Genomic DNA, 24,742 nt, shown 5'->3' on the forward strand with positions numbered 1-24,742 from the left:
GCTCCCACCTGCCCACTTGACAATCTCTGCAGCAGCCCCTGGCCTTGGCTGACCAACACGGTGGCCCCTCTTTGGGAGGCTCCAAGCAAGAAGGGACGACGTCCTCTGAGAAATTTCACACGAGAGCATCACAGTCACTCTCGCAGACAAAGATGGGGGATGTTGAGCACACTGGTCTATTTCACTGAATATTTTTGCCCTCTTCAACATGAAGTTTTGCTGCATCACCATCTTTGCTACTCTGCAATGTCATGGTGAGTCCACAAGATATCATGTCTGCAACGTGAGCCAGCATGAGCGGAGATTTAGTTCCACAATCACCTGGAATGCAATTTTTCAACAGAGGCCATTCCCACGTGAGCATCCGGAATGCTTTACACGTGCATGTGAATCAGCCCATAGAGGGCTCCATGATGACTTTTATGTCAAAGATAGCCACTGAGGTTTCTGCTCAAAGATTTCAAAGATAGCCACTGAGATTTCTCTTCCATTCAGCACAGCTGAAATTGCATCAGTCACACTGAACTCTCCAGTGTCTGCACAGAACTGTCCCATCCACGCAAAGCCTTTGCAGGATACTGAGCAGCAGCGGAGGCTGGAATTAGCTTGTAACCCCAGACGAGGCCCCATAAACGGCTTTCTTGGCCAGCCATAGCTGCATTCCTGGGGAAACGGCAGGGCTGCTTATTCTTCTTTTGCTTGCTCCTGGATGCCTCCAAGCAGGACGAAGGGGATCAAGAACAAAAAGGCACAGGCAGTGAAACAGACTTCGGCTCCCACCAGCCAGTAGACTGGAAAGGAAGAACAGCTTCTAAGAATATTATACGCAAGTACAAAGGGTGAGAACTCACCCCAAGTGGCTGTCCTGAGAATGTGCAGTTTGCTTGGAACAAGAGGTGTCCCTTCCTTATCCGGCCAGGCAACATTTAACCCAAGAGTCCTTAAGGAAAAGAAACTTTCACATGCTTGTTCAGCAGTTCCAACAGCCTTCCCCATTATTGCCTGCATAGAGAGGCCTGATCAAAGTGGCCCAACCACACTCCTTCTACAGAGAACACAGGCTGGGTCAGACGGGTTCCCAGGACTGGGTAATTTAAATGGCACAAGGCTCAGAGGGCAGACCCAGCTCTACAGAAGGATCCTTACAGGGTGGTTGTTTTTCATGTTATCACCCTAGGCTGTACGGAGCTCAGGTGAGTTAGCTGGGGTTCAGTGTTCTGAAGCTGCCTGTCTGCAACATGAGCCAGCACGATCGGAGGTTTAATTCCACAATCATCTGAAGTGCAATTTTTCAACAGAGGTCATTCCCATGTGAGCTTCACAGAATGCTTTACATGTACATGTGAATGAGCCCACAGAGGGATCCATGATGCCCTGGGAAAAGGAATCACTGCTGCCAGTCCCTGAGGAGCTCCAGCTATACCACCGCCCCTGCCCCCTGCAGCAGCCATGAACGTCTCTTGCTCTGTGCAACAGAAGCCAACTACCTGGACTGGGTGGGCATGAGTGGCTGTCACCAAGCTGGCTGCCTGACCCCAGAAGGAGGGGGCACAACCAGTGGCAGGAAGGAGCCAGCTTTTGTCTGTGCTTGGAGAAAGCAGCACGGAGAGGCTATGAGCAATTGACAGCTGCTCCTTTTGCCTATGGGCGAGGACTGCCTCTACTGACTACGTATGGTAGGGCAGAAGGGGAGGAAATGGGGGGCACAGCCTCTTCTGAGCTCCTGCCCACAGCCTTTCCTGGCACAGGTATGTAAAACAGACCAATTCTACTGTGATGGGGCATTCCCCATGTTTCAAGCACATGTAGGTTTCACTGGTCCACATCTGTCTGTTCCCCCTTCCCAGCAAGATCTGTCCTCCTTTTAACCTGAGGGAGGCTCTGCCCTTTGTGATAGAGGTCCCCCCCAAGGAGGCCCCTTTACCTGCAGCGGACAGGATGGGCCCCATGGCTCTGGCGAGGGCCCCCAGGCTCCTTAAGATGCCCATCACGGCTCCTTTTTGGCTTGCAGGCCCTGCGGAGGGAAAGAAAGAAGAGCCGGGTGCCACTTTCTCTCCAGGCCACTTTGCACCCTCAGCTCCACAGTGACTGTGCAGTTCTTCACATCTATGAGGCTTTCCCAGCCATTTTTCTGTGGGCTGAAGGTGAGATGGAGGCGGGCCTCCTCCACTCCCAGGAAGAATAAAGCCACAGAAAACACTCCAAGGAAAAGAATGAAGCCACTTGCTACTTCTGCCCTTCTGCTTCAGGAAGGCAGCGCCACAGAGAAGGCTCCATCTTCCCTTTCGCTCTCAGCTCAGCATGTTGCCCGAAGGAGATATGAACAGGCAGCCCCAATTTCTACAAGCCAATTAAGAGACTATTTCTTGGTTTAAACCCCCAATATTTGCAGCCACCAGCAACACCCTTGAGTAATAAAGTAGAAACAACCATGCCAGAACAACTTTAACAGCCATGAACTGCATCTGCTGCCTCCCTCCGAGTTATATAAAGGGCAGAAAGGTCCAGGTGGATTTCAGGTTTGGGGCCGAAGCTTCCTTTTTCACTTAAAGGAAAAGTTGGAAAGCAGCTTAGCAAGTTTCCTTTCAGACCCACTCTCTGTCCTCCCAGGATTCCAAAGAGCCACTTACCATAGCCTGAGACAACTGTGGACAAACAAGGGACCACGGCGGCGGCAGCTGGAAGCAGGAAGCAAGTGAAGCACAGATTAGACTACAAAGGGGGTCTGAGGGCATCATCTGACAGACTGGGCAGCCAATAAAAAAACAAACTCCCACAAGTGGGCAGAAATTCAGCAGTGGCCCCTCTCAGACCAAGTGGCACAAACAGGCGTACAGTCGTGCACACCCTAGCAGCATAAAGACAGCCTCTTTCACACACCCTGGACCCTAGCTCTGCAAGAAACAAGGCAAGGCATGTATACACAGAGTCCAGTAAGAGGATGGGGAACTATTACATTTGCAGTGGTGCAAACAGCACCCAGCCCTAAAAGAACAAGCGTGCCAGAAAGGAGCACAGCCTGTGAGAGACACTTGCCTCCTAGTGAAGGAGACCAGGACTGAGCTTTTCATTCCAGCAAGGACCAGGCAATCAGCTGGTTCAAGACCTGAGCCATGCTCCCGGTCCTGATGCACAGAGGTAGCCTGTGGACAGAGAGCTCTGTCAGAAAGCAGGGCTTCTACCACCCACTCTTCCTCTAGTCCTCCTGCCCAGGTCTCAGGCAGACAACCCGTTCTTCTCTTGGGGGGTGGGAGAGGTCTAGCCTTGGAACAGGCCCCTCTTCCAGTGCTGATGGGGAGATCCCCCCCCCCTTTTACAAGTCTCTCTATATAAGAAGGGCTCTCTGCTCCCTCAGCCCCTAGACACTGCTGCACAACAAAGTCATCTAAATTAAAATTATTTTTAAAGAAAATGTTCAGTAAAAAGAAAATTGGATACAATTTTTATTTTTATTCATTATCTATATCCAGCCTTTTCCCCCAGTGGGGGCCTAAAGTGACTGAGCTCGTTCTACTCCCCCCCACACACATATTTTATCCCGTGAGTGGGTGAGGCTGAGGGTGTGTGGCTGGCCCCCAAGGTCACCCCCCAGGCCTGAGTGGGGATTCAAACCGAGGTTTCCTCGATCCTCTTTGACCCCTGCATCAGCCCTCTTCCCTTCTGTAAACAAGTTGTAGAGCCATTATTAAAGTCAGTTCACCATCCTAGTCAGAATAAGATTCCATTTCTCAAGCTCATCTAACCTTTTACCCAGGATTTTCTTTGTTAGAAAAAGCCCAGTAGGAACTCATTTGCATATTAGGCCACACACCCCTGACATCACCATTGTTTCACACAGGGCTTTTTTGTAGAAAAGCCCAGCAGGGATTCATTTGCATATTAGGCCACACTTTTACATATTTATTTGCATATTAGGCCACACACCTCTGATGCCAAGTCAGCCGGAACTGTATTCCTGTGTGTTCCTGCTCAAAAAAAGCCCTGCTTTTACCCTGCAACATACAGGTTAGTTGACTCAACTGTACCCATTTCTTCAGTTTCTCCAGCCACTCTTTATTTGATGTTCCTGTCTAGCAAAGACTAACCTTGCAGAGGTTATAGCAGTTAAAACTTACTGAGTCTCTTTGAGAACAAAGTCTAAATAATTCCAGAAGAACCACTTAGAGGAAGACATAACTCTTTACATTTTCCTGAGAAACAGCTCTAGAAATCATTTCCCACTATTCTTTGGCTTCACCACGTAAGTATAAAGTTTGCATCAGCAACTCCACAGATCCAGCAATCCCCTTGCTTAATCTTAGCTAATTCATGAGGGGTTAGATGCCAACAATAGCACATTTTTATCATATTTTCTTTAGCAGTGAGATCTGCTAAACATTTAAGGTTAAATATCTAAACTAAAATTCTAACAAACTGCTGCAACAAACAGCCAGCGCTTAAAAGCCACGGGAGGAAATGGAGAACTTTTCCTGCCCTTGTTCAGACATGCAGGGAGCTCCAGCAACTTAGAGCGAGGCCTCCCTTCTTGTGAGGAGTTCCACAGATCCTGAGCATGTGGGGCAACAGCACCAGGCCAAGACTAGGCTTTAGACAAGGGGCTATCCAGTGCCTCCCACCTGGTGAGCACTCAGCCCCAGTGGAGACAGAGGGGAACCATGTTCACGCACACACAAAAGGACAAAATGCAGGCACATGGTTGTGGCCCAACGTTCAATTTGTGAGTCCTTCAGACCAAAAATGTTCCTCGCTCCCAGGCAAAAGTGAGATGTTTCATTCTGATTTTTATAACAATATTTGTTCTCTGCATATCCCAAAGCTTCCCAAGGAAAGATTCTTAGTATGTTCAAGAACTTGCCACTTTTTGTGGGGAGGGGGATGTGGAGCAGTTCTCGATGCATGGTCAGAGCCAGCCCTCCTGCTCAGTGGGGGTGCCTGGAGAATGGAGCATCCCGTCATTTGGGGCCCTTCCCATTTGCGCTGAAGGTTGACCCCACCTGTGTGCCCCAACTGCTGTTTCTGCCAACCTGGTGCCCCTCCTGACTGGGCAGCTGCCCTCAGCCCACTGCTTCCTCCACAGCAGTCACAGCTTTCCTGAACAAGTCACATTTATATTCTGTGCAGGAAACCAAGTAGGCTGTTTAATGTAGTCCACAAATTCTCTCTAGCTCTTGGAAGCCTGAAAGAGACTGGAAAAATCCTGTCTCAACTGAGAGAAAGTGACCTTTCCAAATGTCCCCATGGCAACTCACAGGAGTGCTGTCAGCATCAGAACAGTCCTCAAGCCAACACTTCACTCAAGACTGCAGAAGAAACAGCAGCAACTTGAAGACATGGATTAATAACCTCGAGGAATCTCTGAACAAATAATGCAGAGCCCAAAATGATTCATTTGAGGAACTCACCAAAGGAGTAGAGCAGCAATCCTGCACTCAAGTGGATCATGCCTCCACTCCAGCCGATTAAAAGGAAAGCAGGAATTGACAACAAAATTGCCTGCAAGAGAGAGTTTGTGAAAAGTCTGAGGTGTGCAGTAACAGCCTCTGTCTCGAGCATCAAAGGGCTGGGTCCTGGGACTGCAAGAGAGGATACATACTTCACAGCAGTGGATTTACGGGAACCACTGACATCTGCATTCCAGATTGCTGTTACAGCTGAACTTCTGCTATGTTAAAAAAGCTGAATACTTCAACAACAGCAGCAATTTCAAAATCAGTTGACCAAAAGAAGATTGGCCAGGATCATATGAACACAGCAAACATGCAGCATGCATTTGCTTCAAGCTGGGAATGTTTTCTTGGGAGCAACAATTTGATGGTGGAACTGGCTTCCCTACTAGGAACAGCCTCTTCTATACAAAATGAGTTCGGGTCAGTGCCCTGGCAAACAAAGTCCGATCCTTCCTCAGAGTCACAAGGGAAAAAATACAGGGAACCCATCACTGTATTACTGATGGCAGTATGAATATGAAGCCATCTATACAAACTCCATCTTTTGCAATCTCTTGTATATGGAAGCAAAGACACCAGTGGGATACGTTAAGGGTTACATGACAAAAATTGTTTTGGAAATGGTTTAAGGTTTTTGTAAAGGTAAGAGGGGAGGGGCATCTAGAAGTGCAAATAAATCAGAAAATGGTTAACATTCCTGTAATGATAAGAGGGAAGAGGAATGCAGGAATGTGGAGGGATCTCTTTAAACTGGGCCTAAGAGCTGCCCAAAGGAGCCCGGCTGACTCCTCTCGGCAACTTCACTGAAGCTGAGCAAGTCCAGGATTGGTCAGTGTTGGGCGGGGGGAACTGTGCATAACTAGAATAACTAAATTACAACAAAAAGAAAGACACTGACCCTTTTTACAGTCTTGAGTTCTTTTCCTGGCTTGATTTGGCGAGTGTAGCCACCCTGGATCAAGGCCATTGTAATTCCAATGAAGAAAAACATCTTCCCTTGTTGCATGCTATGAAAGGCCCACACACATCAAGAAAAAGAGGAAGAAGAAGTGGGAGGGAAGGAAGACAAATTGTTAATTCCATGGCAACTAGAGAACAGTTTTTTAAGGAAGCTGAAAGTGGCCTGAAAGAGGCATTGTGCGCAACTGCAGTTACCTCACACTGCTGGCCCTTCAGAAAGTTAACTTTATGATGCCCACCTGCCTCCCCTCAAGTGTGAAGGTGACAATCCCTATACCTTATAGTTAATTTTCCCACAGCTAGAAAAGATTTTCTTAGACATTTTGACATATTTATTGAGTCGAATGTTGTTTTCCCTTAATTGGATCCATGCAGCTGTTGGCCCTGCGCACTCGGCTTTGTCTCAAAATGTTCACATCCTGTTATATGCTAATTAACTTTTTCAACTCTATCTATAAATCTGAATGCTTTTCTCCCATTTCATTGTATCGGAAGAAATGTGTGTGTAACACATGAAAGCTTATACCTTGAATAAAACTTTGTTGGTCTTAAAGGTGCTGCTGAACTCTTATTTTATCCTATCCCGTAATAAAAAGATCATCAAGCAAAATGTACAGCTAGAGTGCAACTCAGGAAGAACCATCAAAGGCTCCCCCAAATCTTTCTTTTTGGGGCAGTCACTCAGCACAGACCCAGGAAACAATCTTCCTACATAAAGCACACCGAGCAGCAGTCTCTCTCTGTGTGTTCTGCCCCCCACTCTGTGTGCTCTCTTCTCCTCCTGTCCATGAACTGCTGGCAATTTTCACGTCTCTCCTTCTCCATGGACCTCTGAAAGATTGGTAAATACTACCCCCCCCCCAAAAAAAAACCTACCCACCTTTGCTTCTTTCCTCCTTTTATTTCCTCTCAGGTAGCTTGAATGTTTTAAACTTGTTTGTATGTTTTGCTCTTTTATTTTCTCTTTTAATAAAAAGCCTTACTGGTTGAACATCTGCCCGGTTTATTTGAGAGTTCTCTAAAGCAGGGGTGGCTAACAGTAGGGTTTTTTTGCCTACAGCCCCAGACAGCATGGCCAATGGCTGGGGCGGATAGGAGTTGTAGGCAAAAAACATCTGGAGAGCTGCCGTTGGCTACCGCTGCTCTAAAGGAAAGATCCTAGTATACTTAGGTGGAGATTCCCAGTTATCCCCTCACTGTGTCTCCAATTAAGCTAATTTCCCCCAGTTAAATAAGAGAGAGCCCACCTGGTAGCACCCCAGCTCCATGACATAGCTTGCTCAAGAACAAAAAAAACTTTTCAGTGCTAAGATATCTTGTCTGGGGATGGTCATGAACTGGGGAAATGGGGATTCGTGAATTTCACAATATTTTCTGTTTTTAATAAACCTGTTTGTTGTTCGTGAGTTAGTGGCATGATAGAATGCCCCCCCCCCCCCGGTGGACTAGAGACACCAAATTCACAGGGTGTCTCCAACAGACCCTTCTCTAGCTGCCTTCCAAATGTGGTGAGGATTGGATTTGAGGGGGAAAGTTACAGCCACCCCCCAAGTAGGTGCCCCCAGGAAAGTGCTCTCTGGGGAAATTACAGCTGCAGGATCACGACAGCCCCCCCCCCGCAAGGCCTCCCCAGAATGGCCCCCACCTGCCTTCCCAGTTGTCCAAAATGTCGCCCCAAGAAAGAGCAGCCGGCAACACCCGAATGCCTCTCCCCAGAGAGTGGCAGAGCTACCCTTGAGCATGATGTAAGATGCCAGCTCACCTAGATACACAGCCCAGGTGAGAGCAGCCACAGCCACCATCCATCTCCCCAGGGGGTTGAAAAGAGGAACACCTTGGGCAAGCCACCTCAGGCAAGGGGGAGGCCTTCTCAGTTGAGAGTAGCCTGCCACATCCAGAATCCATTTCCCCAGTGGGGTGGATGATGGTTAGCAGGGCTTTTTTTGTAGAAAAGGCCCAGCAGGGATTCATTTGCATATTAAGCCACATACCCCGACACTAAGCCAGCCGGAACTGTGCTCCTGTGCGTTCCTGCTCAAAAAAAGCCCTGATTGTTAGAAAGACAGGGTGGGTGGGAGGCTGGAAGCACTGATGCTTGGGGAACAGATATTTTCTTGAGAGGACTGAAATAGTCTTGGGGACAGATAAGATACCGCCCAGGGCTCCAACGAGGAACACGTCTCTGGCCTTGTCCCAGATAACTCTGAGTCCCCCAGACAGCTTGTTAGGAGGGGACTTGGTGTGGTATAGTTCCTCAGGTGAGGAGACTGACACTTAAATGAGACCCCCTGCTTGGCTGTAGCAGGACAGGAGGTAAAATATCCCAGGGGTGGGGGGATGGTTCCTCAGGTGAGGAAACCAACACCTAGCTGAAGACTCCCAAGCTTGGCTGCAGCGGGAGGCGGGTGGTGCTCAGACACCCCTGGAAACCCAAACCATGAAGGATGAAGGTCCTTTACTCCCCAAGATCCAGAGCAGGGTAGCCCAGCAGGGGAAGCTGACCTTGACGAAGGACAATTCATCCACCAAGGCTGGGGGGGGGGGGGGCTGAGGGAACACCTGCTCACTCTGGACACTGGTGTGGGGGGGGGCAGGACAGAGGTTTCCTGGCCACACAGCACAGGTTGGGCCAGATGGCAGCCTTCCATGACCAGTACTCTAGGGGACGGGAGTCAGTGGCCTCGGAAAGGGACTCCTCAGGCAAGGAACCCACCGGCCATTTGCCCCCCTGCCTGGCTGTGGCAGATCAGAGCCCTGAGCCCACCGGACTCCTTCCCAGCTGGGACAGGTGCAGAAAAATCCCACTCAGGAGGCAGTGGGTGAACCCTCAGCTGAGGGATTTTGCCCCCCTGCCTGGCTGTGGCAGAAAGGCAGGTTCCTCAGAGCCCTAAAACACCAATACTCTTCACACAGTCACAGGGGAGAGACGGTGGCTCAGTGGTAGAGCATCTGCTTGGGAAGCAGAAGGTCCCAGGTTCAATCCCCAGCATCTTCAGCTCAAAAGGGTCCAGGCAAATAGGTGTGAAAACCCTCAGCTTGAGACCCTGGAGAGCCGCTGCCAGTCTGAGAAGACAATACTGACTTTGCTGGACCAAGGGTCTGATTCAGTAGAAGGCAGCTTCATATGTTCATATGTCTGAAATAATGATGTGAATTACCTGCTGAACTGGAAGTGCTGATGGACGAGAAAACTCAGAGTGTATTCCAGACCAGAGAACAAGAAGAGATAAAGGAAATACACCAGCCCTAAGATCCTGAGATCTGTTAAAATAATGCAACATTCAGATCCTGTCATAACATTTACAAAAGAAGGCTGCCCCCCCTTCCCCTCTCGAGACTGACTGTTTGCCTCTGTTCCCTCCTCAGTCTTCTCAAGTTGTTTAGCGTTAACCCCAAACCAGTACTCATCAGAGTTAAACCAGTACTAGTTGTGTTTCCTCTTAACCAGGGCTTGCAAATCCAGCCCTGGATGCAAATGCTGTCTGGGATGGGGATCAGTGGTGCAAGACTGGCAAGTGAAGCGGGGGAGACACTTTGTGCTTGGGAGGGAAGGGGGGGTAGTTGTGCTTCCTTGGCAACAGTTCCCACTTTCAGCTCTGACCTTCAGGGAATTTGCTACACAAGAATGAGGCTTCAAAGAAATGCGGCCATGGAAACTGATCCCTCCTGCCTTGAATGGCATTCAGGAGTTGTGTCTGTCATTTCACATGCACTGTAAGCCACCTTGAGTAGGCTACAAATGTTCAAATCACACACAAAAACCCCTTGAGAGTTATAAGCTCTCCCTGCACGATTCCATCAAGGAAGCTATGAGCCCTTAAATGCTGGTTAATCTCTCTACACAGCAGCGGGAGTGAAGCATACCAGGACTTTCGGCAGCCACAGAATCACACTGACTACGAGGGGGGGGGGGGCGGGGACAGCACTTGCCTGTAACTGTTGTCTTCTGTGCAAACCCACACTGGGACTACACTTATGCAGATCGGCTGCAGGACATTTCCTTTTTGGCTCCAAACCTCCAGAGGGAGTGCCCCGCCTTCTTTTTTTTGAGCCAACGTATGGAGTGGGATTCCCTCCCAATGCGTCACGTGCTTTGTCGGCAGGCACCCCTTCCCTCAGTTCCCGCTAAGCTGCCATGACCTCCCTTCCCTGGCACAACAGGCCCCGTGACAGTTCATAGCACGGCAGGAGGGACGGAACGTGCATCTGCACAGAAGACATCGATGAACAACAGTTCCAGGTAAGGGCAACTCTATTTTCCTCTTCTGCCTTCTCCAGCAACCCACACTGGAACTATTGGCGAGCTACTCACTAGAGGAGGTGGGGTGAGTCTGTCACTCAAACAGAGCCTTGGACACATCTGCTTCTTTGATTTAATTAACACTAATTTAATTGACATCCTAACAAAAACCAGGGAAGGGAGATCTCAGGAGATCTCCAACTTCCAGGGGGATTTTGCACAGTGGAGGAGTGGCAGATGCTTGCATCGGACACATGTACTAGGAACTGTGGTCCTCATCAGCATCTGACTAGCCAGCTCAGAATGCCCCCCCCCCTTGTCATGGCATCACATGGCACCAGCCACATGCTCCTACCATGCCAACCTGGCACAGGCGCAGTGATGCACTGGGGCAGGCCATTCTGCCCTGCTGATTGAGGAGATGATAAGTCGTGCACTCTTCAGGCTGGCATAGACTGGTGCTGCAAGGCAAAGCACAGCACAGCTAGAGTTAAAGGGGGAGACCGGGATGGGGACTCTGCAACTTCTATAGGGGGAGCTGCCTGCTGCACCCCCTGCTGGAGAGGAACTCATCTGTGGACTGCAAAAAAGAGCTGATCTCTCAAAGGGGAGGTCCTCAACTTTACAGTGAGTCTTCAGAAGGAGAGAAGTGTCGCGTAGCCATGAGCACTTCCACAAGATTATTGCAGAGGCTACTGAACCGGCGGTTACATCAGCAGCATGTCTGCTTGCGTTAATCTCCTGTTTCGAGAGCTGGCTGGATAAGTTTAGCCAGGGATTTGGCTTCATCAGGCAACTTGTCCATGTACTGGGAAAGACTCTCCCAGAGGAAAAGCCTCACATAATCACTTCATAATTTGCTACTCAAAGACTGAGAGCAGAGGAAGCACAAAACTTCCTTCCCAAAGTGGCTTTGCCTGTCAGCTGGGGATGCCTGCATGTCTTCCATGACTAACAAAGATGGTGGTGTGTGGACAGAATCTCATAGGAATTCTGCTTTACTCTATAAATTTTCAGAAGGTGTGGCCTGTAATGGAGGCTGGTTTCTGTGATCAGAAAGACCTCCCAAGATCAGAAACGCAACTATCCCTGAGTGTCGAAATAGAGACGACTCAAAATTCTGTCCTTCAGACATTTATCTGAAGGGGAAACATCAACGGCAAAGAGTTTTGACATTCTTAGCATTTGTTTGCTATAGAGATAGATGTCTTTGCTAGGAGATACGGGGTTGAGTCACCCACGGTACTGTCAGGTGGCAGCTCAGAGGCGCTCTCGGAACGATAACAAGATGCAATGAAGGCCTATTCTTCAGGCTTTTGGTACAGAGACCAGAATGGAAGTTGTGTGAAGTGGGCATTCAGGTCAGGAGGCTGTCCACTCCATCCTCTTAAAGAAGGATGGCAACACAATGTGAGAATGCCGAGGGAGGTTGCCAAGATATTGCGCTTCCTCTAGAGAGCAGGGCCCCAAGGGACCTCGCACAATTCCGCAGGCCCTGCACAGTGGAGCTGTTTGCCTTGGCTGCCATGCTGAGGGGCCACAAGCACAACAAACAAGGAGAGCCCCCACTGAAGAGATTCCCGGAGGAGTGCAAACAAGTCATCTCCCGATGGACACAAGGAGTCCTCTTTCATCCACAATGAGGATGAAAACCAATGGCGTGCACTAGAAAGTTTCCTATCCTCTTGGTGGCAAAAAGGGAATTGAGTGAAGGGGCACATTGGGCAGAACCCCACACATGTGTTGGCTCCAAAGAGGGTGGGGTGCCCCCTTTTGGAGTTTTTGAGCGAGAAAGAAAATGCCCTTTAGGTTGCCATGTGAGGTTGAAAAAAAGATGGGAGACGAAACGCATTTCTTTTAGCTGGAAGCCTATGCAGGGCGAGGCCTGCTGCAAACAGAAGCCAGTTTGAAAGTCTAGCCGCAGGTCAGCCCTGAACACTTCACATGACAGTTGTTGGCCAAGGCAGAAGCTCCATCAAGTGGCCTATCTTTTGCACATGCAAAGTATCTCCCTTTGGGCTACAGGCCATAGATCAATGTGCAACACGAACCAATTTGCTTCTTGTGGTGACCAACAAATGGCAGCAGCCATGCAGCAAAACAAACATCTCCAGGAAAAGGCTTGGGCAAGGTCAGCTCCCAAGGGGGGAAATGTTCAAACTGCCCCATAACAAAACATTGGAAGACTTGCTCTTTTTTGATGGGGGATCCATTCTGTGGCTTACTGCAGAGAACTGGAACAAAGCCCATGGACTGAGGAGGCCGGTGACTGACTGAAAACCAGAAGTCACAGAGGACACCTAAGAAGAGAAAGACATCTTTTGGTCAAAGGGATCTCGGCACAGAAAAGAGGCCCTGGCCAGGAAATCCCTGATCCTCAACACAGACCGCAAAATGGCTCCAAGGGAAGGTCCTGCATATATTTTAAACAAATCTATATGTACTCTAAAAGAAGACTTCTCCCTGAAAACTCGGGGCTCTCTTTCCGCTGACTGATCAGTCCATGTGGACAGTCGGTCAATCCTGACATGGGGTTCTGTGCCTCTCAAAGAGCATCTACAGGGCTGTTCTGCTCGCAGCCAGAGAGAGCCAGCCTGGCAGAGGCACCTGGGAAACTGAGGTTCAAATCCCCCCTCTGCCTTGGGCCAATCACATTCTCTCAGCCTCACCTACCTCACAGGGTTGTGCTAAGGATAAAATGGAAAAGAGAAGACTGGCATAAGGCACTTGAGGTCCTTACTGGGGAAAAAGGCAAGGTATGAAACAAAGAAATAAGAAACAGCAGCTCTCAGCAGTGTCCAATTGAATAGAGATGAAAGCCAAACATGCATGAGCAGATCAGGCTTGTGGGGATGGATCTGTTTCTCCCACAGCAGCCTCTTATGTGCCCTCTCAATGCTGGGGGGTGTGAGACAATAAGGAACCACACTAGGCACAAGGAGGAATTGGACAGCATCCTCCTGCCCTTGTCTTTTACCAAGACAGAACTGGTGCTCTGCCACACATCGTCTGCCAAGCTTTTCATTGGCATGATGAGAGCATGGGGGTGAGTGACTGCACCCGATTCCGCCCGCTCCTGCACGTCCCCATGTCCAAAGGCTTTTTGTGCACAGGGTCCTGGTTGCAGAGGACTGCTGCAGGAAGGTGAAGAAAGATCTGCCACCCAAACTACTTTCTTCCAACAGCAGTCCCCCCCCGCCAATGAATGGGGAGCACCAAGGCTTTTTTTGTATTAGGAGCTCCTTTGCATATTAGGCCACACGCCCCTGATGTAGCCAATCCCCCAAGAGCTGACAGGGCTCTTAAAGCAGGGCCTACTGTAAGCTCTTGGAGGACTGGCTACATCAGGAGGGTGTGGCCTAATATGCGAAGGAGTTCCTGTTACAAAAAAGCCATGGGGAATACCAGGAAAAGCACCACTTGGTCCTCTTGCCACCTGCCCCCCCCCCATATCTGCACTCCTGGTCATTTCCAAGGGCTCTTCAGGAGACGCCCTCTTCTCTGGGAGATGCCCACGGAGGGTGTCAGGCAGACAGAGAGGCCTCATCTTAACCTCTCCTAAAATGCAGGCTTTCCATTCCTTCTGTCATGAAATCAGCATGGCCACAATCTGTTTCCAGAACTCCTTACCCGTTTTTCTTTGGGGAGCGTCTCTGGTAGCAAGAAGAAAATGAAAGCCAGGTCAGCAACTGCAAACATGACAGCGAAGAGAGCTGCCCAAAGATAGAAGAGTTCTCCCTTCTCCGTCTCCAGGGCCAGGGATGCTCCCAGCAGGGGGCCCAGGGTGAAGCCCAAGGAGAAGGCCACGCCAATCATTGCCTGTCAGAACACAGTGAATGCTGACACAGATCAGGCAGGACTCCACATTTATTTTTATTAGTAAAAGTTAATATCTGGTTTGGAAGCATATGCTGCTGGGAGCTGACGGGAAGTCTTGTAAAATGGCATGCTGAACAGAAGCACCCTGTTGGATCAGACCATCTAGTCCGGCAGCATTCTGATTCCAACAGTGGCTATTCAGAGAGGAAGTTTCTGCTCTCACTCGCTTCTGCAGCAGCTGACTTTTTATTTTTGTCATTTATAGTTCTCCCTCCTCTAAGGCGGACAACATGGAGTGAGCCAATCTAATTCACAGGATGGGACCTTCAGTAAACATTGAAACAGGATTTGGGTTGCAAAACCAAACAGAAATATGGGAGGGACGATGGCTCAGTGGTAGAGCATCTGCTTGGTAAGCAGAAGGTCCCAGGTTCAATCCCTGGCATCTCCAACTAAAAATTGTCCAGGCAAGTAGGCGTGAAAAACCTCCACTTGAGACCCTGGAGAGGCACTTCCAGTCTGAGCAGACAATATTGATTAGGGGAGGGATGGTGGCTCAGTGGTAGAGCATCTGCTTGGGAAGCAGAAGGTCCCAGGTTCAATCCCCAGCATCTTCAGCTCAAAAGGGTCCAGGCAAATAGGTGTGAAAACCCTCAGCTGGAGACCCTGGAGAGCTGCTGCCAGTCTGAGTAGACAATACTGACTTTGATGGACCGAGGGTCTGATTCAGTATAAGGCAGCTTCATATGTTCAAATTTAAAAAACAAAACTGAAGCAAAGAAAATTAACATGACACATTAAATACTGCAAAATTACACAGTAGGATCTTAGTTTCAGCAAACTATACATGGTGCTACAGACCAGTCACTAATAACTTTGTGGACCATTTTGTGCAGAGCTCCCCTTTGTTCTGAGCAGATCAGCCCTCTTGAATAGCTCAGTTTGTGTCATTTATGAAAAGCCAAGAGAGGGCGACTCTTCCTGGCCACAACTGCAGGCAGCCTTTGATATTTTTAAAGTTTATTTTTTAGATCTTTGTTCAGTTTTATCAGATGTACTTTATGTTGTTATCTGCCTCAAGTCCTAATCAGGAGAGAGTAAATAAGTAAATAAATAGTGTGGATTTTGCCTTTTAAAAAATTATGGCCAAGGCTTTCAGCAAACCCCCCCCCACACACACAGCTGGGGGCTCCTGCCAACAACCCCCTTCTGTTTTCACCACCCCAAACCTCTTGGTGCCAACAGCTGGTTTTGCTGCCTCACTGCTCACAGCCAGCTCCCCACCACTTAGGAACAAGCAAAGTAGCAGCAGTCCCAAGACAGATCCTGTGGGGGTGGGGAACGCAACTGTACTTCTGTGTTGTGTTTTACATGCAGCTCTTGTACTGTGTACCAGTGAGTCCAAGGGCATGGCTGAGATGCAGGGTAGAAAAATTTAAAACAATAACAAATCTGTGATGGCAACAAGAAGTGAATGTTACATACAGTGGAATCCATGAACACAGATGGTTACGAGAAGGAATCAGATTAATGGAGGAGAAGTCTACCAGTGGCTACTAGGCATGGCGAGTAAAGGGAACCTCCACATTTGGAGGCAGAAAACCTTTGAATCCAGAACTCAGAGACACAGAATCAAGGGAAGGCCTTGGCTGCCCAGGGCAACTGGTTGGCCCCTGTGGGAGACAGAAAGCTGAATTAAGCAGACCACTGGTCTGATCCAGCAGGGCTCTTCTGAGGTTTTTGAATGCCAGAAAAAAACCCCATGACTGCAGCTGTAAAGCTTGTGGTGGCCAGAAAATAGCTTCTAAAACAAGAGAGAGTCTCACATTTATGCTGCTTTTAAATACAGCTAAGCCTAGTGAGCAAGCTGTTAAAGGGCAGACATGTTTTAATACCTGAATAAGAAATACCAGAATAAAATGGAACAGGCTCTGCTTGCTGCCTTTGGGGAAAACACTGTGACATCAAAGTTCCTAAGCAAGTCTCTTTAAAATATCAGCAGTGCCCTTCTAAGCAGAGTTACTCCCCTCTAAGAGGACTGACTTCAACGGACTCTGCTCAGGGTTCCCTGCAAAGCAGCTAAATACTGATGGTAAAATGTTAAAGCTCCTGAGAAACACAACTATCTCTGGCCTGCCAAGATCAGTTATGCAGAAATTAAAACATGATCCCTCCCAAGAAAAAGTGTTTTGTGATTTGCTACCTGGCCATTGCACAACTGTTGCTAGACCACAAGTCTCTTGAGGAAGGAGAGGGGAAGGAAGGGTGACAAGTGGCCAATCTAAAGCAGAGAAAGCCAAGAAGGCAAGCTGGCACTGGAGGAAATAAGAACACAAGAGAAGCCCTGTTGGATCAGGCCAATGGCCCATCCAGTCCAACACTGTGTCACATAAGAACATAAGAGAAGCCCTGTTGGATCAGGCCAATGGCCCATCCAGTCCAACACTGTGTCACATAAGAACATAAGAGAAGCCCTGTTGGATCAGGCCAATGGCCCATCCAGTCCAACACTCTGTGTCACACAGTGGCCAAAAAACCCCCAGGTGCCATCAGGAGGTCCTGATGATGCAGGGGGACAGGCTGCTGGCACCAAACTCTTCCCTCCAGGTTAATTGGTGGAACAGCTCTCTTCATGGCCAACTCATGCATGTTTTGTATGCTTTTTCTGGTGGGGAACTCTGAAGATGTGGTTGATCCAAGACAAAACAGCAGAGAAAGCACACCCCCACACCCCAGCCAGCACTCACCATGCCCTTGCTTCGTGCTCGCGGACAGCCCAGATCAGCAATGATGGCTGTGGAGAGGCTGACGTTCCCTTTGCTGATTCCACCAATGACTCTGGAGAAGAGGAAGAGCTCAAAGCTCCTAGAAACAGCCCACAAGGAATAGGAGGCTATCAGGCCCACCTGCGGAAAGAGAGGCGGGGGACCTTCATCTAAGGCATAAATGTGTGGTCACCTATATATTCTTTTCCTTCTCATCACCTTCCAGCTTCCTGCAAATGTTATGGCTTCAGAGAGGATTGATGGGAAAAACTGAAATGTAAATACCAGCTACAAACACAGAAGACCAAAGGAAGCCAGACTATGTTCTACACGGGTTAGGGCCTTTTCAATGGCAGCACCAACAATGTGGAACTCCCTCCCCATAAGGTACTTTTAAGGTTGTTCTAGATGACTAAAATGTTCTGGTCAATGACTGTAATGACTGAACTGAACTGAATGCTCTCCCAGAGGCCATAAGGGCCCTGTAGGATCTCTCCCAATTCTGCAGGGCCTGTAAAACTGAATTATTTTGACAGGTCTTTAATACCTAAATGGGAGAGGACTGCCACCCGACACTGCTGAGCGACATCACCCAAGAGGAATTATGATCACCACAGGATCACTGTCAGAAGAAAATTATGATCCTGCCTATACTGAAGTTTTGAGTAGCACCATGGAATGCATTTTAATTGTTATTTTATTGTTTTAAATTGTAACCTTAAATTGTGTTTTAAATTGACTGTTAGCCACCCTGTGTCCACTAGTGGAGAGGGCGGGATAGAAAACCAAAGTAATAAACAAATAAACCAACAGAAACTCAGGGGAAACAGAAGCGGACGACAACCAGATGCTCTCTGGTGCTGCCAGTTATTCACTACATTGAGTCATCCCCAAACAGACATACCACAGTCAAGAGCAGGACTGGCCTCCTCCCGAAGCAATCCGATGCAGCCCCTGTGAGGGGAGAGGCCAAGAACTGGAGGATGGAGAACATGGAGCCAATCAGACCTGGAAAAGATGGAGAATGAGACTGAGTGCAGCATGGCTCACCCTTGACACATAACTACATCCAATTATATGACACTTGGCAGGCACACACCTCCAAGAGGTTGCGAAAACCCAACACACACAGTGAATATGCAAAAAATGTGTATGATTATAGGCACTGCAAGCGTCTTTACCTTTTATGATGTAGGACTACATAATAAAACTGTGAGGCAAAGCCGGATGGATGATGTAGGCCAGATGGTGTGGCAGCAGCAGAAGTGCCTCAAACAGTCTTTGCTGAGGTGGAGACGACCTTGGATCAAGAAACAGACCTACAAGCAGGCACCAGAAAGCATGGAGATGCCTGGAGGAAAAAAGCCCGGGCCTGCAAACATCTGTAGCATGAGGAGGAAGAACTAGGATGTCAAGTCACAGTGAAAGAATGTGGAAAGAATGACACCTCCAGTGGATGAGAGGATGAGGAGTAGGGGGAGTGCAAGGAAGAGTCATCAGCCAGTAAGAATGGTCAAAATTCTTTAGCCTCCAAGTGTTCCGAGGTCAATGTCAAGCTTGTAAACAGCAAAGGGCAGAAGCCAACATGACCGTCCTGGGGCTCCAAAAGACAGCGGCCAGGAGACCACGAGAGATCCAGCCTGCAATGGTGTGGCAGGAAGAAACCGGCCTGGAGACCTGCAAGTCCTAGTCAAAGTCTTGATGGATTTACAGACACAGCAGATGAATCTGCTTTTGCACAATCACAGCAGGGAGTGGGAGAAAAAGTAAATTACCAGTATTTCAAGATGGCATGGATCCCCTGTTATATTTCTTGTTCTTTGGATGTGCACGTTTGGATTGGGAGGGGCCACAGCAGGAAAGTTTGGGGGTCCTGCATGCCCAGATGGGTGGGGACTTGAGTGACTGGATGGGCAAACTGCCAGCAGGCACAAGAGACTCTCAGCACTTCAACAGGCTGGTCAGGCAGCGTTTGCCTAGCAGAGGATCCATTAAGGCTACCTTTTCAAGCTTAAAGAGACTTATGCTGTGTTTATGTCACATCTACTGCAGCTCCTGACTTGTGGCTGGGAGCTGCTCAGGCTACTACATGTGGCCAGATGTGTGACCTTTTGATTCAGGAGCACTTCTTTCAAGCTTGGCCCTATGACATCGCAGCTTTGGTCCAAGCTTGCAATCCTGTCTCCTTGAATGACATGGCATTATTTGCTGACCAACTCACCATCCCACCCAAAATGACCGAAAGGACTAAAGCAAGAGAAGCAGACAGGAAGGAAGGGCTGTGGCCCAAAAGAGCGGAAGCAAACAATCGAGTAAGCTTTGCTGGTTGCCCTGTCAGGCAGAGTCCCTGAAAACAAACCAGGAGCAACTTCCACTCCCAAGACGGGAGGTTATCACCGCCATGAGCAGGGGCACCTCCGGCGTGACTTCCCAAAGCTGGTGCCAAAGGAAAAGGGAGGCACATCCCCCCCCCCCCGCCCAGTAATGTGTGTGGCAGAGGAGCCCGAGAACTGGGAGTCGGGGAGGGGGAGGCCTGTTGTGGCTCATCACCAGAGTGCCAATGGGTGGGGGAGAGGTGTGTGCAAAAGGCACCCAGGAGGCTGGGATGGAGCCCTCCCTTATCTGATGTTGGCCATCAGAGATGTCCCTGGGGCCAGGCTGGGATGGCATTCTCCTCCTGAGTTAATCTTTGGAAGAAGGGCTACTGGGACCCTGCAATTATTGGAGGCCTCTTGGGAAAAGGAGGAGGAGGCAGCAGAGGAGATTGGATTTATACCCCACCCTCCAGCCAGAGTCTCAGAGCACCTTACAGTCTCCTTCCCCTTCCTCTCCCCACAACAGACACACTGTGAGGCAGGTGGGGCTGAGAGAGCTCTGCCTGAGAACTGCTCTTGAGAACCCAAGGTCACCCAGCTGGCTGCATGTGAAGAAGTGCAAGTGTCAATTTGGGTGTAATCATGTCATGTATTTAGGGCATGTGGTTGAGTCAAATAACATAAGGCCCTAGGAGGCTAAGGTGGCCAGAGTCATGGAGTGGCCTAGGCCACCAGTGAGAGCCAGTTTGGTGTAGTGGTTAAGTGCGTGGACTCTTATATGGGAGAACCAGGTTTGATTCCCCACTTCTCCATTTGCACCTGCTGGAATGGCCTTGAGTTAGCCATAGCTCTCATAGGAGTTGTCCTTGAAAGGGCAGCAGCTGTAAGAGCTCTCTCAGCCCCATTCACCTCACAGGGTGTCTGTTGTGGGGGAAGATAAAGGAGATTGTAAGCCACTCTGAGTCTCTGATTCAGAGAGGAGGGTGGGGTATAAATCTGCAATTCTTCTTCTTAGAAAGAGGGATGTACAGTCATTCCTAGCCTTAATGAATTTCCACAGAAGATTTGTCATGTTATGGCAGCCTCTCTGGCAGATCTGTGCAAACAAAGGGCCCCACTAAGGCCATGTGGCCTTTAATGAGTTAAAGAGGCATCTGATACAAGTTCCCATCTGGGCGCCTCCCAATTACAAAAAGCCTTTTGTGTAGAAAGGGGCTTGGGGGCCATGTTGCCTCAGAAGGGGGATGATGAACATTCTGAGTTCCATCTAAATTCAGGTTCCACATCTCAAAGGGACTAATGGGAATGTAATGACACACCTCTCTATTTACCTGGCTCAAGACCTGATGCACAAACAAGACACTTTCAGAGCATCCAGTCACCCTACAAGTGTTAGAACTTTGGCATTGTGATCCATGGGAAGGCATCAGAAGGTGCTTTCAAGGTACTCTTGGGATGGCTAAATTGGAGTTAGTGCCCAATTGATATAGTTTAGTGGTCCCCCAAAATTATGAATTAGATAAACTGCTTCTTTTGAAAGTCCAATACGGAAATGTAATTCCTACCTCCGAACAAGACACTGTTGTACTTCCTTTCCGGAGGCACACCAACCATTGCGGCAAACCTGTCCACCCCGTGCTGCAAGGTCATGTACAATCCATCCTGTAGAAGAAAGGCATGGCGCATAGATAGGGGGCATTCATGGGGCAAAAGGATGGCAGTTGTGAGAAGAATAAGTAACAACCCCTCGACATTCTCACCGGTGTGTTTCCTGCTGCCTTCTTCTTCCTTCCCCAAAGGAAAAAAGCCTGTCTTGCCTTTCCTGCACTTCGATGGACCAGAGTGCCCTCCTTTCTCCCAAGCTCTTGCTTCTGAGGGAAGAGGATGCCCAAATGGATGGACTCTCCTCCGCACCACAGGGCTGGGGACACAAAAGGCCTCTCCCAAGGCTGGAATCAGAGGCTGCTCTTTTTCACCTGGTATTCCAGTGGGCTGACCTGAGTAGCCCAATCTCCTCAGACCTCTAGTATTCGGAGGGAAGGGAGACCCCTGAGGAATCCCAGGGTCAGGCCATGGCCAACCGCCTCTGTATGTCTCTTGCCTTGAAAGCCCTACCAGGGGTCGCCATCATCAGTCAGTTGTGACTTGAGAGCACTTCCAGGGCAGAAAGCAGCTGATGGCAGCAGGAAGGGGAGGATGCTCTCCTTTGCACTCTTCATGGGCAGAGAACCAACGATCACAGGGCAGAAACGAACTTCAGCAACTGCATGTTCTCTGCAAATGAAGAATTCCTCCTGCTCAGTCCCAGACCGGGAACAGTCCCTGACGGCAGCAAAGTCCTCTGAGCTCTGCCCTGTGATGTGATGGCTGCAACTGCTGGGGGGAGGGTCAGCAGAACACCACCCCTCAGCTATTCCCGGGCTGAGAAGGAGCTGCCTGAGACACCCACCCCTTGGGAAATCTCTTGCACCTCAGGGGCTTGCCCTTCAATTGTGAGCTACTGGGATGCGATCAGGACATGTTGTGGGGTCTGCAGGCCTCATTTTGGGCAGGAGCTCACAGGAGCAGCACTCCAGAACCTCTGAATTTTATTGTGCTCTTTCTTTCTTACCTCCCACCCACCCAAATACTTGCTTCTGGGCTTCATTGTTCATGGGAGGGATGGTAGCTCAGTGGTAGAGCATCTGCTTGGTAAGCAGAAGGTCCCAGGTTCAATCCCTGGCATCTCCAAAAAAGGGTCCAGGCAAATTGGTGTGAAAAACCTCAGCTTGAGACCCCGGAGAACCGCTGCCAGTCTGAGAAGACAATACTGACTTTGATGGACCAAGGGTCTGATTCAGTATAAGGCAGCTTCATATATGTTCAAACCCCCTGGGAGAATTTTGCTGAACTCTAAGATCTGACAAACTTTCTGCACACAAAAAAATGGGAAAATAACCAAAACATATAAAGCAGATAGATGGAAATTTTCATCCTGCCACTGTGGCCACATAGGAGAAAGTAATTTTAAAAGTATGATGGGAGTGAGGTTTTATTGTGACAATTCTAATTCAAGAAGCATTTTAAGGTAGATGTTGAGCTGATATAATTGAGTACACCTTCCGGAGATGGCGGTGTGTGTGTGTGGCATATGCAAATGAGCTATGCAAATTAGTAGTGCTAATGTGCTCTTGCAACTCTTTTTCTACAAAATAACTCCTGGGTGTGTGTGTGTGTGCTTGGGAGAACATATCCTAAATAAACCTCTCAGCTCAGAGAACAGCTGAGAGTTGGCATTCTAACAACCACCACCTCAGAAATTTTTGGTGCTGCCTCACATGAGGGATGTGGCAAGACATTTTCAGGGAGGTGGGTGCAACTGCAGGTCATGGTTCTGCCAGGCCACAGACTGGGGTTCAAGATGTGCCCAGTTCCAGCCCACGAGGGAGCTTTCCAGCCACTGCCGCCTGGCTTTCACTCACATCGTTCTTGCTGTAGTGATCGAGGATGGAAGGCAGGAGCGGCAAGATGAGTGTGAAGCCCAAAAGGTCAATGAGGAGTGCAATGAAGACGGTGGTGATCACTCGAGTGGAGGTGTCTTCGGCTCTCAAAGGCCCTTTGAGGGGCCTCCCGCTTTCCTGGCCAGCTCCCACCGACATCTTCCCAGATGGGGGTTCTGCACTGCAGAGGGAAAGAGAGGGATGTTCTGACTCACGCATACTCCTCCCAAGTCCTATGCTGCCACCGCATATTAATAAAGTATTCATACTTATGGCTCCATTTCTATTTTTAGGGAAGTGATGGTCAAGAGCAATGGGATATTAGGGCAAATGTTCACCCGAGAGATGGGGGATGTTTGCCTTAGCAGTACACTGAACATGGTGTCAGACATTGGAATTCAAAGTAAACAAGCCTCCATTTGTTGCAAAAGTTAGGGTGTTTATTTGATATCTCAAAGTTCTGTATAGGCAGTTATTGGAACTGATACATTCTGTCTGTGGACACATGGTTTTAAACCCTTACATCAAAGCAATTCTAAACAATAAAGTCTTCTCACACTTCTAGGCTACAAGTAACACTTTCCCTACATCTTATCACTTGTGGCTCCTCTTCCCACGGAGGAGTCCTGCTGGTTCTCCTTGAGGCATGCTATCTTCAAAGGACTGTTGCTTTTGTTAGTACTATGCAGAGGAATTCCCAGCGGGAGTTAGTAACAGTTCTAAAGCCATTTGATATGCAAGGTCTTTGCTTCATGGTTAGTAATTAACATTCAAAATGGAGTTAGTTATGTCAAGAGGCGGGTTACACATTACATTCAATATAATATCATAACAGTGTTCTTCAATATCTGACACATGGACCATACACTGAACATGAGTCAGCAGTGTTAATGTGGTAGCTAAAAAGGCAAATGTGATTTTGGGCTCTATCAACAGAAGCACAGTGTCCAGATTGTGCAAAGTATGGTATTGTTTTACTCTGCTCTGGTTAGACCTCACCTGGAGTATTGTGTTCAGTTTTGAGCACCACAACTTAAGAAGGATCTAGACAAGCTGGAACGGGTCCAGAGGAGGACAACAAAGATGGTGAGGGGTCTGGAGACCAGTCCTATGAGGAAATGTGGAAGGAGCAGGGCCTGTTTAGCCTGGAGAGGAGGCAGCTGAGAGGTGATATGATCACCACCTTCAAGTACTTGAAGGGCTGTCCTATAGAGGATGGTGTGGAGTTGTTTTCTGTTGCCAGAAAGTTGGGCCAGAACCTGAAATTAAATCAGAAGAGGTTTTGGCTAAACATTAGGAAGAACTTTCTAACAATTAGAGCAGTTCCTCAACGGTACAGGCTTCCTTGGGAAGTGGTGCGCTCTCCATTTGAGGTTTTTAAACATTTGCTAGATGGCCATCTCACGACAATACTGATCCTGTGAACTTAAGTTAGGCAGATCAGGAGAGGGAGGGCAGGGGGAGGGACTTGTGAGTTTCCTGCATTGTGCAGGGGGTTGGACTGGATGACTCTGGAGGTCCTTCCAACTCTATGATTCTATGACTCAATCAAGAAAGCTACAGCCCTTAATTTGCAAGGCTGAGCAAGGCTGCTAAAGACAGGACATCTTGGAGGTCATTCACTCATATGGTTCCAAAAGTCAGAATCACCTTAACAGTACTCAGCACACACATACCATGAGTGCATTTAACCTATTCTGTTCGGTTAGTTTTACTT

The 24,742-nt window shown here is 48.8% G+C and overlaps 1 protein-coding gene across 1 annotated transcript; it reads right to left on the bottom strand.

The window, feature by feature from the left end:
- Nucleotides 1-614: 614 nt before the first annotated feature.
- On the bottom strand, nt 615-23,186 carry MFSD10 (major facilitator superfamily domain containing 10). Its single transcript, XM_060246145.1, has 12 exons — nt 23,008-23,186; nt 21,112-21,208; nt 18,136-18,239; nt 17,214-17,372; nt 14,278-14,466; nt 12,839-12,947; nt 9,566-9,668; nt 6,346-6,454; nt 5,403-5,493; nt 2,631-2,678; nt 1,925-2,014; nt 615-791 (listed from the first exon to the last, which is right to left on the bottom strand). The coding sequence occupies exons 1-12, from the start codon at nt 23,182-23,184 to the stop codon at nt 685-687; spliced, it is 1,383 nt and encodes a 460-aa protein (XP_060102128.1). The 5' UTR covers nt 23,185-23,186; the 3' UTR covers nt 615-684.
- Between the last annotated feature and the right edge of the window lie 1,556 nt (nt 23,187-24,742).

The sequence above is a fragment of the Heteronotia binoei genome, chromosome 9 (assembly GCF_032191835.1).
Source record: "Heteronotia binoei isolate CCM8104 ecotype False Entrance Well chromosome 9, APGP_CSIRO_Hbin_v1, whole genome shotgun sequence".
NCBI classification, from domain to species: Eukaryota; Metazoa; Chordata; class Lepidosauria; order Squamata; family Gekkonidae; genus Heteronotia; species Heteronotia binoei.